At 41.2% G+C, this 15252-nt stretch overlaps 1 protein-coding gene across 4 annotated transcripts in view; it reads left to right on the top strand.

Moving 5' to 3' along the window:
* PLXNA2 (plexin A2) overlaps window positions 1-15252 on the top strand; it is a 417253-nt gene that overhangs the window by 279492 nt on the left and 122509 nt on the right. For all 4 annotated transcript variants that reach the window (XM_060277140.1, XM_035123148.2, XM_060277141.1 and 1 more), the window contains exons 10-12: window positions 3537-3737; window positions 6955-7051; window positions 12565-12764. In XM_060277140.1, coding sequence (XP_060133123.1) covers window positions 3537-3737; window positions 6955-7051; window positions 12565-12764 — 498 coding nt within the window. The remainder of the gene's footprint in view (window positions 1-3536; window positions 3738-6954; window positions 7052-12564; window positions 12765-15252) is intronic.

Below are 15252 nucleotides of genomic sequence, written 5' to 3'. Positions count from 1 at the left end.
GTAAAATGAGCTGCTTCAGAAGCATGGCTGAGGGAACTCAGCATAGATGCTTTGAGCCATAAACATTTTCTCTCAGTTCATAAAGTCACTGCCTTGAAAGTAAGGTCATTTCCCCCCTGGCGACAATGTGCTCCCCCCAAAAAAATACCTAGATTTGAAAATTATTTCTTACTATTAATCTGCCCAAAATCCCTCTTGAAAAAACAAAATAAAATATATACCAGAGGTCCCATAAAAAGTTTATGAAGCAGCAGGACAAAGCTTCTGGCTTTTCCAAAGAGGAAAGCATCTGTTTCCCGTTTATCCACACCTGAGCTAGTCAAAAAGTTGGAATCTTTAGTAAACGAGGTCACGGGAACGCAGACACATGCTTTATACTGAGTCAGCCACTGCTCCATATAGTTCAATAATATCTGCACTGACCTGCCCTCAGCTTTCTGGGATTTCAGACAAGAGATGTTTCCAGCCCTACCTGGATATGCTGGGAATTGAGCCTGGGACCTTATTCATGCAAAACATACCTGAAGGAGCATCTCTCCCCCCCCCATCGTTCAGCCCAGACACTGAGGTCCAGCTCCAAGGCCCTTCTGGCGGTTCCCTCACTGCGAGAAGTGAAGCTACAGGGAACCAAGCAGAGGGCCTTCTCAGCGATGGCGCCCTCCCTGTGGAACGCCCTCCCATCAGATGTCAAGGAAATAAACAACTATCTGACTTTTAGAAGGCATATGAAGGCAACCCTGTTAAGGGAAGTTTTTAATGTTTGATATTTTATCACTTTAAAGTATGGAGCTAGTGTGAACCCACAATGGTACTAGTGAAAATTCATTAGTGGAATGGCCAAAAGAGGACAGAGTCAAGGGTGAAACATGGAGAGCACAGGAAGAAGAAACACACTTATGCTGTTTCCCACTGGGACCCCCTTTTTTACAAGCCATGCAAAATGTGAGTGGAGAGACTTCTCTCCTTCTCCGTGGTTGAGCTCAAACTCCTTAATGTTTAATTTAAATTTTTAAAAAAGTTTCTTAATGGAAAAAGATTGTGACACCAGGAAACAGAGTATTACATAAATGGTTATGTTGGAAGCCCAAATTTTCCATTTCATAATTAGCAAATATAAGTGTTGTCATTTGCTGTTAACAAATCATGCTTCAGGGCACAGTATGTAACTGGATGAGTGATTTATTTTGAAAGTTGTGAGTGCTATGAATTATATATTTTAGCTTTCTTGTTTGTGAAGCCAGACAAATGAAACAAATTATTACAAATCAAAAAGGACGTTCTCAAAGCAGATTAATATGCTAAGCCAACATATTTGTCAAAAGTTTATATTTGTCAGTTTGAAAAGCCCTACTAGTTTAAGCCCTAAATAGAAAAATGCCTTATTTGAAGAAGACCCTTTGAAACTGTTTTCCTGATTTCTTTTCAAGGGGCAGTCATTTTTAGAGCAGCTCCAATTTGGTTGAGAAAACAAATGGGGAGTTTTGACTTGTCTGTTGCTCATAATTTTTATTCACTAAATCATCTTCCAGGAGCTGTATTCCTTCCTACCTATCTGATTGATAAGTTGTCTGTCTAAATCAGAGATGTTTTCTGTGTTGACAGGCTGGTATGTTTATTCCCGTGCTTAATAAGAAGTTGTTCTTGGCATCAAAAGAGATTGCCCCTGAAGAGATTGGGCTTAAAGTCACAATACCATTTTTAAAAAAGGATAAATGTGGGTGGTTGCTATAGACAAATTTGTTATCCACAAGGGCAAAAGTGATATTCCTCAATATGGGTTGTATGAGGAGATAGAGCTTGTTACCTTGTAAATAGGTTTCTCAAAAGCATCTAGCTGGCCTCTGTTTAAAACAGGATGCTGTACTAAATGTCTTCAGGAATCTCCTAAGACCTTCACCAACCCTCATCCATGCCCTCCTCAAGTGCTCTTAACTTATTTGGAATGTGTCCTTGAATACCTCTTGCTTTTCTGGAAGAAAGAGGCATACATGATTGTCTGTTTGTGTGTATAACCTTTGGGGTTTTTTTCATAGCTAGACTGTAACTGACTATACAAAGTAGGAGACACACCCATTGCTGTGTCTGCTTTTTGCCTCTGGCCTTGTCCACTACTGGGATGAGAGCACCAGAAGGTTACCTATGAGGGGAAACCCAGACAGATGGGCGGGGTATAAATTATTATTATTATTATTATTATTATTATTATTATTATTATTATTGCCTTTGGCTGATCAAAGATCCCCTGCTGCTGTCATATAGGTAAAAATGTAAGAGCCCTTTTGCCTCAGGTCAAAGATTCATCTCAGCTAGAAGAACCCTGTTCCCAGCAAGATTTAGTTATTTCCTTTTTGTGCATTTCAAAATGAATACCTTTCATTCTAAGCACCTGAGAAACTGTGGCTATTAACTATTTATATATTTGATTTTACTGAACAAAAGAACCCTGGGTTTCCTTTACATTTCAGTTGCTAGAAAGCAAAGGCTGGCAAAAATATTACAAAGGAAAAGTATGAAAATAATCCAAAGTTTTTAGCTGAAATTGATGTTTTCATTTTAAAAAATGCTTTCTGTCCCTCTTGGGTTTTTTTGTTTGTTTGTTTTTGGTTTATGTAATTATTCCACCTGCTCCAGATACAATTACAGCTGAGCCAAAATGCCTCTCCCAATGCCTTTGTATGCTACACTATTGGGAGCAGGATTTTGGCCATTGCGTGGCTAGGAGAGTGGCATGAAAGAGGGTGAAGTGAATTTATCACTGGCTGTTGTGGTGATACCAAGAATCCCAATAGCTGCCATTTTACTCCTGCAGGCCCTGAAAAGAGGGCAGGAAGCATTGCCATCTACGCTAGCAAAAAGACTAGGTGAAGATACTTTGGGATCAGGATAAAGTCAATGCTTCCTGCTCTCCCTTTCTCTGTGGTCTACTGGACAGGCCTTTGTCTGTACTACTAAGACCACAAAAGACCTGGCAGTGAAAAACGTTTTTGTGAACTGTCTTCCCTCCCACCACCTCCCCTCAGAGTCCTTGAATTTAAAGTCAAAGTTTTAAGCTTAACCCTTGTTGCAATCATTTTTCAGCTCAAAGGCTGCATTTCTTTCTGGGAAACTTTCCAGGGTTCACTGCCCATGGTGAGTGGGCCTGGAGGTGAAAATAGGCAGAACAAGAAAGTGAATTCTACCATTGTAGTAGGCTAGTTTCTTCAAACTCACACATCTCCCTGTATCACCCATCTGGGCCAGGAAGACACTCAAGCTATGTTCCAACCAGGCAAAAAAGGAAGGGTGTAAAGCAAGGCTGGTGAGGGGGTGGCCTAAAGAAAGCCACATTTCTTTGTCCCCTCCACCTGAGGTTCCTTATTTACGTTTTGTATCTATAACAGATTTCTGGGAAATAGCCAAACCATAATTGTATCTGCATTACATTATTGATATGCAATTCCCCAGAGTCCACATGTGTCTTCAGGACACAACTGTATTCAGAGTACCATGTGCCCGCAGTTGCCTAATACATTGCTGTTTTCAAATATGTTTTCCAGGATTGCCCACAGCTGTTCCGTACAGAAGAGATTTTGATCCCTGTTGGTGAGGTGAAGCCCATCACCCTGAAGGCTAGAAATTTACCTCAGCCTCAGTCCGGCCAGCGTGGCTATGAGTGTGTCCTCAACATCCAAGGGGTCGTCTATCGGGTGCCTGCTCTGCGTTTCAACAGTTCAAGTGTCCAGTGCCAGAATAGTTCTGTAAGTTGATGGGGAGGGGTGAGGAATATTTACAAAAAAGAGTAGTTGGAATAGAAAAGGTTGTGCATAAAAGGAGTTGGGGATTTATTTATTTCCAATATTTCTAGACTGCCTTTCAAAAAAACAGTACAAAGTGGCTTTACAGAATTTTTTTAAAGATGGGAAGTAGAATATAAAATCAAAAGAGTAGAAGTTAGTAGTTTAAAACTACATAAAAGCAACAGCAAAAATGTCCAACTAATTCCCAATTGCCTGGGAGAACCAAAAGTCTTCCTCTGCTAGGGGATCACTGAAAAATAGGTTTCTACAGGCTTCCTACCCTAGAGTTTAGCTCCTGGGTTATATGGTATTACAGGATTTGGCTTCTAGCACACAGTGACGCTTCAGTGATCTTATTAGTCTGAGTTGCTTTAATTGAATAAATGAGTGATACTTACCATCCCATCACTTGGCTATTTAACTCGTGATCCCTGTAGCTTGCTGAGAAGCCTCCGCACACTAGGCATAGATGCCAACTCCCTGGGTGCCTGAGCACCCACAAATTCCCCATGAAGGGGCTGGGCACCCACAAATTTCGGTGCCAAGGACATGCATGCTGTGTGGCACCCACAGCCCCAGGCATCCACGGTCGTGGGGCCAAGCTGGCACTCCTGTCACTAGGTTATTCTAAATTTATATGTTGATAAATCTGACATTGATACATTGTAAAACACATACGTATACTGTATACAGAGGCTATGTCCTCAGTTTCAACATTATTTCAACAATCAATCAACTACTGCATATGAAGAAACTTCATAGATTACCTCAGAATGGTGCTTCATTCACTAGGGAAACTTGCCCTCAAGACTTTTGCATCCTTCCCACTGCCCTTTTGAAAGGGGCTGGGGTACTGATATAGTTCAGGTTTTGTAGCTAGGTCTGTTGTAATAGTAAAAACCTGTTATTTGGAAGGAATTTTCTTTTCTTTCTTTTTTTTGCCTGACAATTAGACAAATATTTAGAAACTAAGAGATCTCCCAGGAGTGCTTATACAAAGCACCATGCATGGAGCATTTACCGCTTGCATCCATTCATCATGACTGCCCATTCCTTAATGCCACAGCAGGCTGTTACACAGCACCGTGCTAGCCTTTCTGTCCAGTCCCTTTGAATAGAGCACACTCAGAATCTCTTTTGGAAATGAGAAATCTCTTTTATGGAGCTCGATAACTGCAGGAATATCTTGCTCACATATGTTTACTCATGTGCAAGGTACTGAAGAGGCTGCCACCCTAGAAGGCAAAGCTACAAATGAGGCAAAGCTACAAATGAGGAAAATGTAGATGGTAGAATAAAAGGCATTGGGAAGCATTATTCTGGGAGATGAAACAAAAGAACCAGGGGTTAAGCTAATCCTGAATTCCAGACGGGAATGTGCTACAGGCAAGTGAGGTGTTTAATTAGAATCCTGGCCCCAGAGAAGATCTTTTATCTGTCAGCTTCCCCCCCCCCCCCGTCTGTGACTGTGGGGGGTCAGGAAAGGGGGAGCTGGGGCGGGGATGTGACAAAGGTGTTAAGGCAAAGCTAATTCACACAGGAGAGATAAAGAGAATTGCAGGCCTCTTATCAGGGAGCTGTCAAATTCCAAGCTGCAGTAGCTTGATAGAATGTGTAATACTGGAAAGCTGCCTGTTGCTGGGAGAAGAGAAAGAAGGAACTGGGATGAGGAGAGGGAAGGAAGATAAAACAGCCTCCCTTAAATAAGCATAGTCAAGGAGGTGGCTGCAAAGCTTCTTGCTGCTAAACGGGAGTTCTTTGTCCCACAGGGGTGTCCAAGCTGACAAGAATAATGTTGGAATCAATCACACCAGTCAGGGCAATTAGCCTTTATTGCATTCCCAAGCCCCGTAAAAACTGCGGTACAGAAAAACAACTTTGCAGCCTTCAAAAGCAAACAAAAACAAACAAATGTGAGACTAATCCAGCTGGTTCCTTTATATTGTTGTAAGTGCTCAAACCCCCCTCACATATACGATTTCTACAAATGCTATGTTATTTCCTACATCACTTTCAGGTTAAGAAACTGAAAGCTTAAAACATTACATGTGATGAGCAGGCTGACATCTTTTTCAATGCAGCCAGTAGTAGGTACCTGTGCTATGAAATTGTACAGAGCTTGACTTTTTCAAGTTAAAAGGGAGTAGGCTTTGTGGCACGCACCTGCAGTAGCAAGCTGGATGGCTGTGTCTCACTTGCCAGCTTAGGTAAAAGGTAAAGGTAAAGGGACCCCTGACCATTAGGTCCAGTCGTGACCGACTCTGGGGTTGCAGCACTCATCTCGCGTTATTGGCCAAGGGAGCCGGCGTACAGCTTCCAGGTCATGTGGCCAGCATGACAAAGCTGCTTCTGGAGAACTGTTTACCTTCATGCTGTAGCGGTACCTATTTATCTACTTGCACTTTGACGTGCTTTCGAACTGCTAGGTTGGCAGGAGCTGGGACCGAGCAACGGGAGCTCACCCCGTCTTGGGGATTCAAACCACCAACCTTCTGATCGGCAAGCCCTAGCCTCTGTGGTTTAACCCACAGCGCCACCTGCATCCCTATTACATGGGTAGTGCCACTTAAATACATAAGGATCAACACTCAGAAAATGAGTTTGCTATTAATATATATGGTGATGGTAGATGAAGAAGAGAGAATACTGCAGTTCATATCAACCAGAAAGAATTGAGCCACTGAAACCTTTACCTAAAACTATGGTCATATGTATTTCCCTTTGTACTGCCTAAAGCATGGCTATGCCAATGCCAATTAGAATATATTTTCCAAGTAAGTTCCATAAAATACTCTGGCATGTTTGCATATAGTAGAGCCTAATGTGGCCTCCTATAGGAGTGTAGGATTCTCTTTTTCATTTCGTTAATTCTGTACTTGGTGATGGGGCTTTATTGGCAAACCAAGGGCTGAGCGGTGAGAGTAGTCTGCATGAATTGGATAATTAATCTATTACCTCTCTCCGGGCCCATCAGCTGATTTAATTATGTCTCTATGGCAAGCAGAAGTGTCTCTCCATGCAGATAATGGAAATATATGTTGCAATTCAGCTCTTGCCACCCATTTTCTAAGCCATGTATTGTCAAAAATCTCTAAACAATATTTGTCCATTCTAATAGCTCTTCCTTTTATTTTCACACAAAGCCTTCATATATGTATTTCATTTCTTTATTCCTTAGTATCTCTATGATGGAATGGACATAAGTAACTTAGCAGTAGATTTTGCTGTGGTTTGGAATGGAAACTTCATTATTGACAACCCAGAGGATTTGAAAGGTAAATAATACATATTTTAGTTCATTTTGATATAGTTTCATTTTCATTAATATGTATTGCGGGAATTTTTGAAATTTTATTTTCATGCATTTCAGATCATTTGATGCTTTAAAAAAATCCTGTTTCACTAAGAGCAATATGGTTATATTTTTCATTTCTAAACCTCTGGAAGCCCAGACTCTTGACAAAGGGGTTGTGTGCAATATTGTGTGTGTGTGTGTGTGTGTGTGTGTGTGTGTGTGTGTGCAGCATTATAATTCTCTTATCCTTAGACCTCTCCAAGAATGACTGTAAATTTGCGGCAGGAAATTTTTATGTCATTGCTTGAAACAATCCAAATGGGATGAGTGTGTGCCACATTTCAGTGGTGAGAGGGAAAATAGATTAAGAACTACACAGACTTTATGTAACTATATGTATTTCAGATAATTTATAGGAAACATTTTTCTGCTGTTCAAAGCTGTATACAATATTACATCCTAAACTACAAATATTTTAACCCCCCCCAAAAAATACATAAAGCCACCAATGCCCATACTGCAAATGTTAGCCATACTGTTAGATTTCCAAAAAACAAAAAGGCTTTTGTTACTGCCCCAGTGACAATAGGCAAGTCATCCTACGAATTTCCCATGTTCCACAGGATTGCTATTTTCAGGTGGGAGTCAATCGCATACAGTGGTACCTCAGGTTACAAACGCTTCAGGTTACAAACGCTTCAGGTTACAGACTCCACTAACCCAGAAATAGTACCTCGGGTTAAGAACTTTGCTTCAGGATGAGAACAGAAATCGTGTTCCGGCGCCATGGCGGCAGCAGGAGCCCCCATTAGCTAAAGTGGTGTCTCAGGTTAAGAACAGTTTCAGGTTAAGAACGGACCTCCAGAACGAATTAAGTTCTTAACCAGAGGTACCACTGTAGCTGCTGTTGGAGGTTGCCCAATTAAAGATGATTTGGTGCTTTTGCAGAACAAATTGACCTCCCCACACACCAGGAAAAAATGGAAAGTGCACTGGAAAGTATGGAATAACCCTTGCTTGTTGCAATGTCATCTAGCCTTCCTGCAAACTGTGCAAATCAGGATGAATGCTCAATAAGCAGGTTGTCTGAGAGTAACCAAGGAAAATCTATTCCATGTCCTAAGTGCAAGGCTGCTTTCAGGGAACAAGGAGGAACTTGAATACGAAGGGTATCAGGATTATCATTTAAGCACAAACTGGCATAAACATAACTGAGATGGAAATGTGCAGCTGCCTTAAGATTCCTTTTACATTATTTCTTCTTAAAGGCTTTTTTTGGGGGGGAGGCGTGAATCTGGCATTAACAGTCTGAAAAAAATGAATCTCTCTGCCATAGAACATAAGTTGAGCTCTAAGCTCAACCCTCGAGACATCTGGATGTAAGCGGGTTATAAGGCTTTACAATCAGCCTTGGAGAGGTCTGAGGGTAATAGGCTTACAAGGTTATATGCTTTTTTGCAATACCATGTTGCCATCTATTGCTCTGTATGCACTATTTATGACCTACCTGTTGGGTTAAATGAGATTTGCCAGCCTCTATGACTCACTTGAGGTGTGACATCCTTAACCTCCTATGGCTCTGATTCCAACTCTCACAGAATCCCTTCTGCTTAATGTTGACGTTATAAAGGTGTCAGGCTGGAGACAAATAGTTTCTGTTTTCTGAAGAGTTGAGGGCTGTTAGAAGAAGGTATCACTGCTCATGTCCATGTTTTGCAGGAATCTGTTCATAGGAGATTTAGTTTATAATGTCTTCAGAATTTATCAATTAGAAGGCATTGGAAACTACAACTTCCATGTGCTCTAGAGGGAAAAAGTGTCCTAGTCCAGGGTTTCCCAAACTTGGGTCTCCAACTTTTTTTGGGACTACAATTCCCATCATCCCTGACCACAGGTCCTGCTAGCTAGGAATGATGGGAGTTGGAGTCCAAAAACCGTTGGAGAACCAACTGGCAGAAAATCTATTACAAGCCAAGCCCAGACTTTGCAGATTATTTGCGCTCAGCAGATAGTCAAACCAGGATTTCTGACATGGGGAAGTTTACTGCTTCAATTATGAAACCCTGGTTCAGATGGCATGCTAAACCAAACCAAACATTGCTTAGCACAGTGCAGCAGCAAAAAGGTCCAGGGAAGATCAAAGGAGCAAGATGCTAACCCCAAGGTATGAATCAAACTAGTGATTCACAGCACATTCTAGTGACAGATGAACTCACAAGAAAAGTACTTTTTAAAATTTACATAAGTTTCCATTAGGACATGATTTTTTTATTATGGTAGAGTTGTACCTTGGTTTTCAAACAGCTTAGTTCACAAACAACTTGGAACTCAAACATCTCAAACCCAGAAGTAGTTGTTCCAGTTTGTAAACTTTGCCTTTGAAGCTGAACGTCCGGTGCGACTTCCGATTGGCTGCAGGACACTCCTGCAGCCAATCGGAAGCCGCACCTTGTTTTCTGAACGTTTCGGAAGTCGAACGAACTTCTGGAATGCATTCTGTTCAAAAACAAAGGTGCAACTGTACGTGGACATCTCTTTCTCTTCATACACACACACACACACACACACACAACCACAATATTTCAGGCATGAGATCCCCATTGTGGAAAGAAGACGATATAATTGACCCATCACATCTTCACATCCTGAACCAATTCATATTTGAAAGACTTTAAAAATGAGGCCTTCTAAACATGGGTTAGCAATCGGATTGACCCATTCAGTACATAATTATATGTGACTCAAGATGATTGAAGAGAGTCAGCTAAATTGGTCTAGGATGGCAGCCTTAGTTGGTTGACTCTGCACATTAAAGAAGGGAGGATGCTTAATGGTAACTGCTGCCGCAGGTGATGTGTCTAGAAAAATACACATGGTACCAGGGTCAGTTATTATATGACACAAATCTGCAGCACTTCTGACCCACACAAGCCCTGTGAAAACAGCAGGCTTTGTCCATGAAATGAATACCCATTAAAGAATCTGGTTTTTACAGCAGCAAGGACATCCATTAAATGGGTTCCCATTTGTTCCCCTCTGAGCTATATTTTGCTTTCAAATGCTTTTGAAGTTTACTGTGGAACCTGATATATTGTGAGTCTTGCCAGGCTCCCTGGGAATGGAGACATTGTTTTCAATGAAGTCTTTCTTGGTTGAAATCAGTGGAGGAAACTAAACAAAGAGGTTTTGAAGGCTGTCGTCCAAATCAAGCATGGAAGAAATAGTATCTAAGAACATCTGCAGAAAGGTTCAACAGGAAGGAGAAGGGTTTATATGTCCCCGTTGTCCAAACTCTTGTATGCAAGTACAAACCTTGCTTGCCCTTGCTTTAGTTATGCTTTCGGTTTCATGCTGGCTAATACTATTTACTAATATCTGGATATATTAGTATCTGGAGTATCTATCTGGAGCCACTAAATCAAGAAGGAGGAGGAGTGTCTGGAGCCAGACTAAATCAAAAAGGAGGAGGAGTTTACTCAGCAATCTTTTCAAAAGTGATCTTGATCCACAGTTTGTATGTTCTTAGTCTAGTGAACCTTAACAATCTGAGATATAAGATATTGCTCCAAACGTTCGGGGGAGGGGGAGCCAAATACTCTTCAGATGCGTCAGAATATTGTATATGGAGCATGGATATCCAAATTATAATGTTTTGTAAAAGATTGGGAGATAGAGAGTAAATCAATAATATGAATGCCCATCTTTAAAAAGTGGTTTAGTATCATAACTAAAACCTACTAATCCTGAAAATTAGAGTCATGAGTAAAGTTTGACTGATCCCTCAATTCAGATTGCAAGTATCAAAGCTGCATTCACGTTAGTGGTTTGCCTCTAACTACGTATATCTGGACACACTATCACTATTAGGTTCACACTTTACCAGTAGTTGGTTTTGTATTAAATTACTGCTGGAATAAAGTACCAGGGGAACCAACAGTAAAGGATCAGCGTAACTAATAGATTCATAGTCCAAGAAAGTTTATAAACTTTTTTGTGCCAGAAGTCTCTTAGCTGTTTTTGCTACAACTGGCTAAAATGTCTACCCTTCTGGAAAATGTTTTATGTTTAAAGTAGAGATGGGTAGCCTGTGGCACTGAGAAGATGGAAAGCAGAAAGAAAATGGGATGGGGGACACAAAGATATAGTGATGGGTGTGCTCTGTCCTCTTCTGGTCTCACTTCCATCCACCACTCATCCTGGCCCTTTCCAGCACTGGCAGATACCCCCTGAAAAAATGTGGTTCTTGACACACACACACACACACACACACACACACACACACACACAGGTTCCCCACTCCTGCCCTTGTTTAAAGAGTAGGAATTGGGGTGTGTGTGTTATTATGAGAACCAAGAAATATGTCGAGATATGGACAGGGACTAAAGCAGCTGGTTGTAAGCTCTTACCTTCACTTTGACCAAGGTTCAGTGCCTACCCAGCCAAATAAGCTCCTGACAGAGATGGCTTCAGTTTCACAGCTCGGTTGCATTTTGCCAGGCCCAAGTACTTTAGTACCCAGAAAAGACATTTACATTTTACAAGGATGGAAAAACTTTACTACTAAGCCTCGAAATGTCAATGAACACAACTTACATGCAGGCTGTCCTGTTCTGAAAGTCTCCATTGGTCTGAACTACACATTCAAGCCATGCAACTCCTCTTCAGGTATTCAGTCCGCATGCACGAGAGCAAAAAGTGTGTTGGGGGCTGGGCAGCCCCACCTCAGGGTCTGAACATGATTAGAAGCCTCCTCACAATTGGGAATCCTGAAAATGTAGGTTTCCGGATCACAGAAAGGCTTCTAAGCACATTCAGCTAAACACACTTACAAGCCCTTTTCCAATCTATTGTGTAAAGTTAGCAGTGAAGGGGGTTGGGGATGATACATAACTCTCTGCCCTCTCATGCTCAGACCAGATACCCGAAGATAGCTGAAGAATTCAATCCGGACAAGTCTTTATTCATTCATTTATTCCACTTTTCTTCCATCATTGGCATTCATGCTAGTTTAACAAAACCTCATAAAAACTTCTATATAATAAAAAACATACACCAGCATACAAAATCAGATAGCATGCCATTATGCATAAATGGCAACAATAAAAGGACCAATTTAATAATTAACAGTTGACAGAGTAACCCAACAGACATCCGCAAAAAAGCAGTGTGAGTAAACGGGACATGCTTTGCTTGATGCCTTTACAATTCCTGCCAAAGGGCCAGGCAGGTTTCCTTTAGAAAGGGGATGCAAAGTCAGGGCATAACCACAGAAAATGCCCTATTTTCAGTAGCCACCCATCTAACATTGGCAGATGAGGGTACCCAGTAAAAGGCCTAAGATGGCCATTTCACCTGGTGGGCAGATTTGTATCTGGGTCAGTACAAGCATCAGTTCACACCTTCCAGCAATGTGAGCAGGTGCATCTCATTTGATCTGTCAGGTGTGGGCTGTCTCCCACTCTCTGCTCATGCTCCCAATCTCTGTCTCCACAGTTCACCTGTACAAATGTGCAGCCCAGCGGGAAAGTTGTGGGTTGTGCCTGAAAGCAGATCAGAAATTTGAGTGTGGCTGGTGCACTGGAGAAGGGAGGTGTACTCTGCGTCAGCACTGCCCCTCTCCTATTGGTGGATGGGGAAGGTGGCTCGACTGGTCAAGCAGGAATGTCAAATGCTCCAACCCACGAATCACTGAGGTAAAGATATTTAAATCAATTGGATTTTCTTCCTATTCCATTCACTTCTTTGTTTGTTTACTTGATTTATCTTTCTATTTTTAAGCCAACCCCCCCTTTTGTATATTACAACTACCTTAATATGCATGTTTCAATATTGTATAATGATCAGGAAGAGGCTTTTTCAGTGGTGACACCCTGGCTCTGAAATGCCCTTTCCAGAGACACTTACCTGATGCCTCGTTTGATATCCTTTCAGCACAGGGCAAAGACCTTTTAATTCTGTCAGGTCTTTCCATCTGTTTTATTGCCAGTTTAAATCTGTTTTATCTTTACCATGGAATTTTAGGCTGATCTTACATTTTAATGGATTTTTAAAAATCCATTTCCTGTATTTGATGATTAGCCATGTGGGGATACTTTTAAAGTAAGGGAAGTAAACACCCCAAATAAGTAAATGAATAAGCTCACAGAAAAAAGACCCATTTGTCTGCTTCTTCTCCACCTGCCTGATCAGTGTGTCTCCTCCTCCCACCACCACCACTTAGCAAGTGATGATCTGGGGACTCCACCGAGGGCATATTGATCCCACCCCTCCTCCATCCCCCCCAAAAACTTGGCAGAACCACCACTTAATTCCACCACAATTTCACTTCCATATACTTAGGAATTATCTGTTCCTGCTTCCACCTGGTTTGTCCCGATATAGCATGTTCTCCTTGTTACATAAATGTGGAAAATAAAGCGGTATGTGATTTCCTATTAAATTAATTGTGCAGCATCTATGCTTCACGGCCAACATGCACTTTTACTGGCCTTGATCACCCACTCTCGGTTGTCAGGCTCAGACGTCAGTATGAGGGCGTCCTCCCTGCCGTTCGGCAGGCACACTAATTAAAACAAGGAAGTAATTAGTCAGTAATTGATTTCTCTGGATTGCAGGCCAGTACAGGGGGCAATAGTCTTATGAAAACTTTGTTCTCTCTGATGCGGTCATTGGTAGAAACTGACAATGTTTAGCAGTAGCTTTCAATAGTGAAACTACAGACTGAGATAATCATTGGTCCTCTGCTTGTTGATTCCAGACACTGAGCTTCCTTTATTCATTACCTTGATATTTATACCAATGCTACTTCAAAATTTCAAAATTGTGTAACTTACCAGAGAAAACCTTAGAGCAGTGCCAGAACTTATAACTATAAAAGCATCACCCAGTTAAAGACCATAGTAAAAAAAAAACAATTAAAAATGCCCTGTCAAATAAGTATTCTTAATGCTCTAGTTAATTCAGATTTGGTGTATAACACAGAGGCAGAACAATCTCTACTTAACTTCTGACCAGAGATTATATAGAATTAGTTCAGCCTTGTAAACAGGGCCATAAAAATTACTAGCCTGCAAACAACTTTACTAGCCTGTGGGGGGGGGGGGGCTGATGAAGCAGGCACTGAGAGCTCTGACCCTCTAGATCACTGCATGTTCAGCCTCCTCTTCAAGCCTGCTCATTTGCCTGTGTGGAATTACATGTGCTAGCCTGTATTCAGTACCTTGTCTATGGCTACTAGGCAGATGCTTATGTAGAAGGCTGAGTTTGTTACAGGAAAAGATTTTGGCAGGGACTGTCTTACTGTTGATCTTTGTAAGTCACTCTGGGAGCCTTTTTAGCTAAAGAGCTCTATAAAAATGCTATAAATAGAGAGCCAGATTCAGTATCAGCCTCATTACAGAACTACAGGAGTAGTAACTTGGTTCTTTAGTGTCAGTGTTATAAAGTCTGGAAGTACAATTCATGATTGGCTTAGCATTATGAACTTTGCCATAGAGAATTTACTTCATCAGGGAAAAGCTCGGCCAGATTTCAGGGAGAAAATTGAATGAAGATTGGCTTGGGAGTTTTAGAATTTTGCATTGCACTCTAAGGATGACATTAGTCCCCCTCCCCTTTCCAAAACATGCTTTAGATTTTTCTAAGCTCATAAAACATACTTGGGCAGATTTTATTAAATATTCATGCATTTTACAGGGTCCTCATTTTAATCAACAGGAAATTATTATTTAAGGGCAAGTTATGCATATTGTACGTATAGTGCTTTATGGTGGTTCATCTTGCCACAAATGGCAAATGCATCAGGGAAGAAGTAGCTTGAAGAAGCAGAGGCAGAAGGCCAAAACAGATGTGATGTGGGAAATCCTTGTTTAGAAAATGCTATGTGTGTTTTAATTCATATACTGATTAACTATGATTCTTACTAGTAATACCATTTAATACTTACCATATATAGTATTAATAAAATTAAATATATTAATTGATGTGGAGTGGATCCACCATGAGGAAGGGGGTTAATTCTGGTAACCTCTAGGTTAGATTTACTGAAGATAGTTCAGAAACTTCAGCTCGTTCAGCAGCCAGGTTGCTTATGGGGACAAGATGGTAAGAATATAACACCAATCCTGTCCTGACCTCACTGGCTGCTTGTTAGTTTCCAGGCCCAATTCAATTTGCTGGCTT

The sequence above is a fragment of the Zootoca vivipara genome, chromosome 7, assembly GCF_963506605.1.
Source record: "Zootoca vivipara chromosome 7, rZooViv1.1, whole genome shotgun sequence".
Classification (NCBI taxonomy): domain Eukaryota; kingdom Metazoa; phylum Chordata; class Lepidosauria; order Squamata; family Lacertidae; genus Zootoca; species Zootoca vivipara.
The sequence above is the reverse complement of the archived record's forward strand: the minus strand, read 5'-3'. Positions and strand labels throughout refer to the sequence as shown.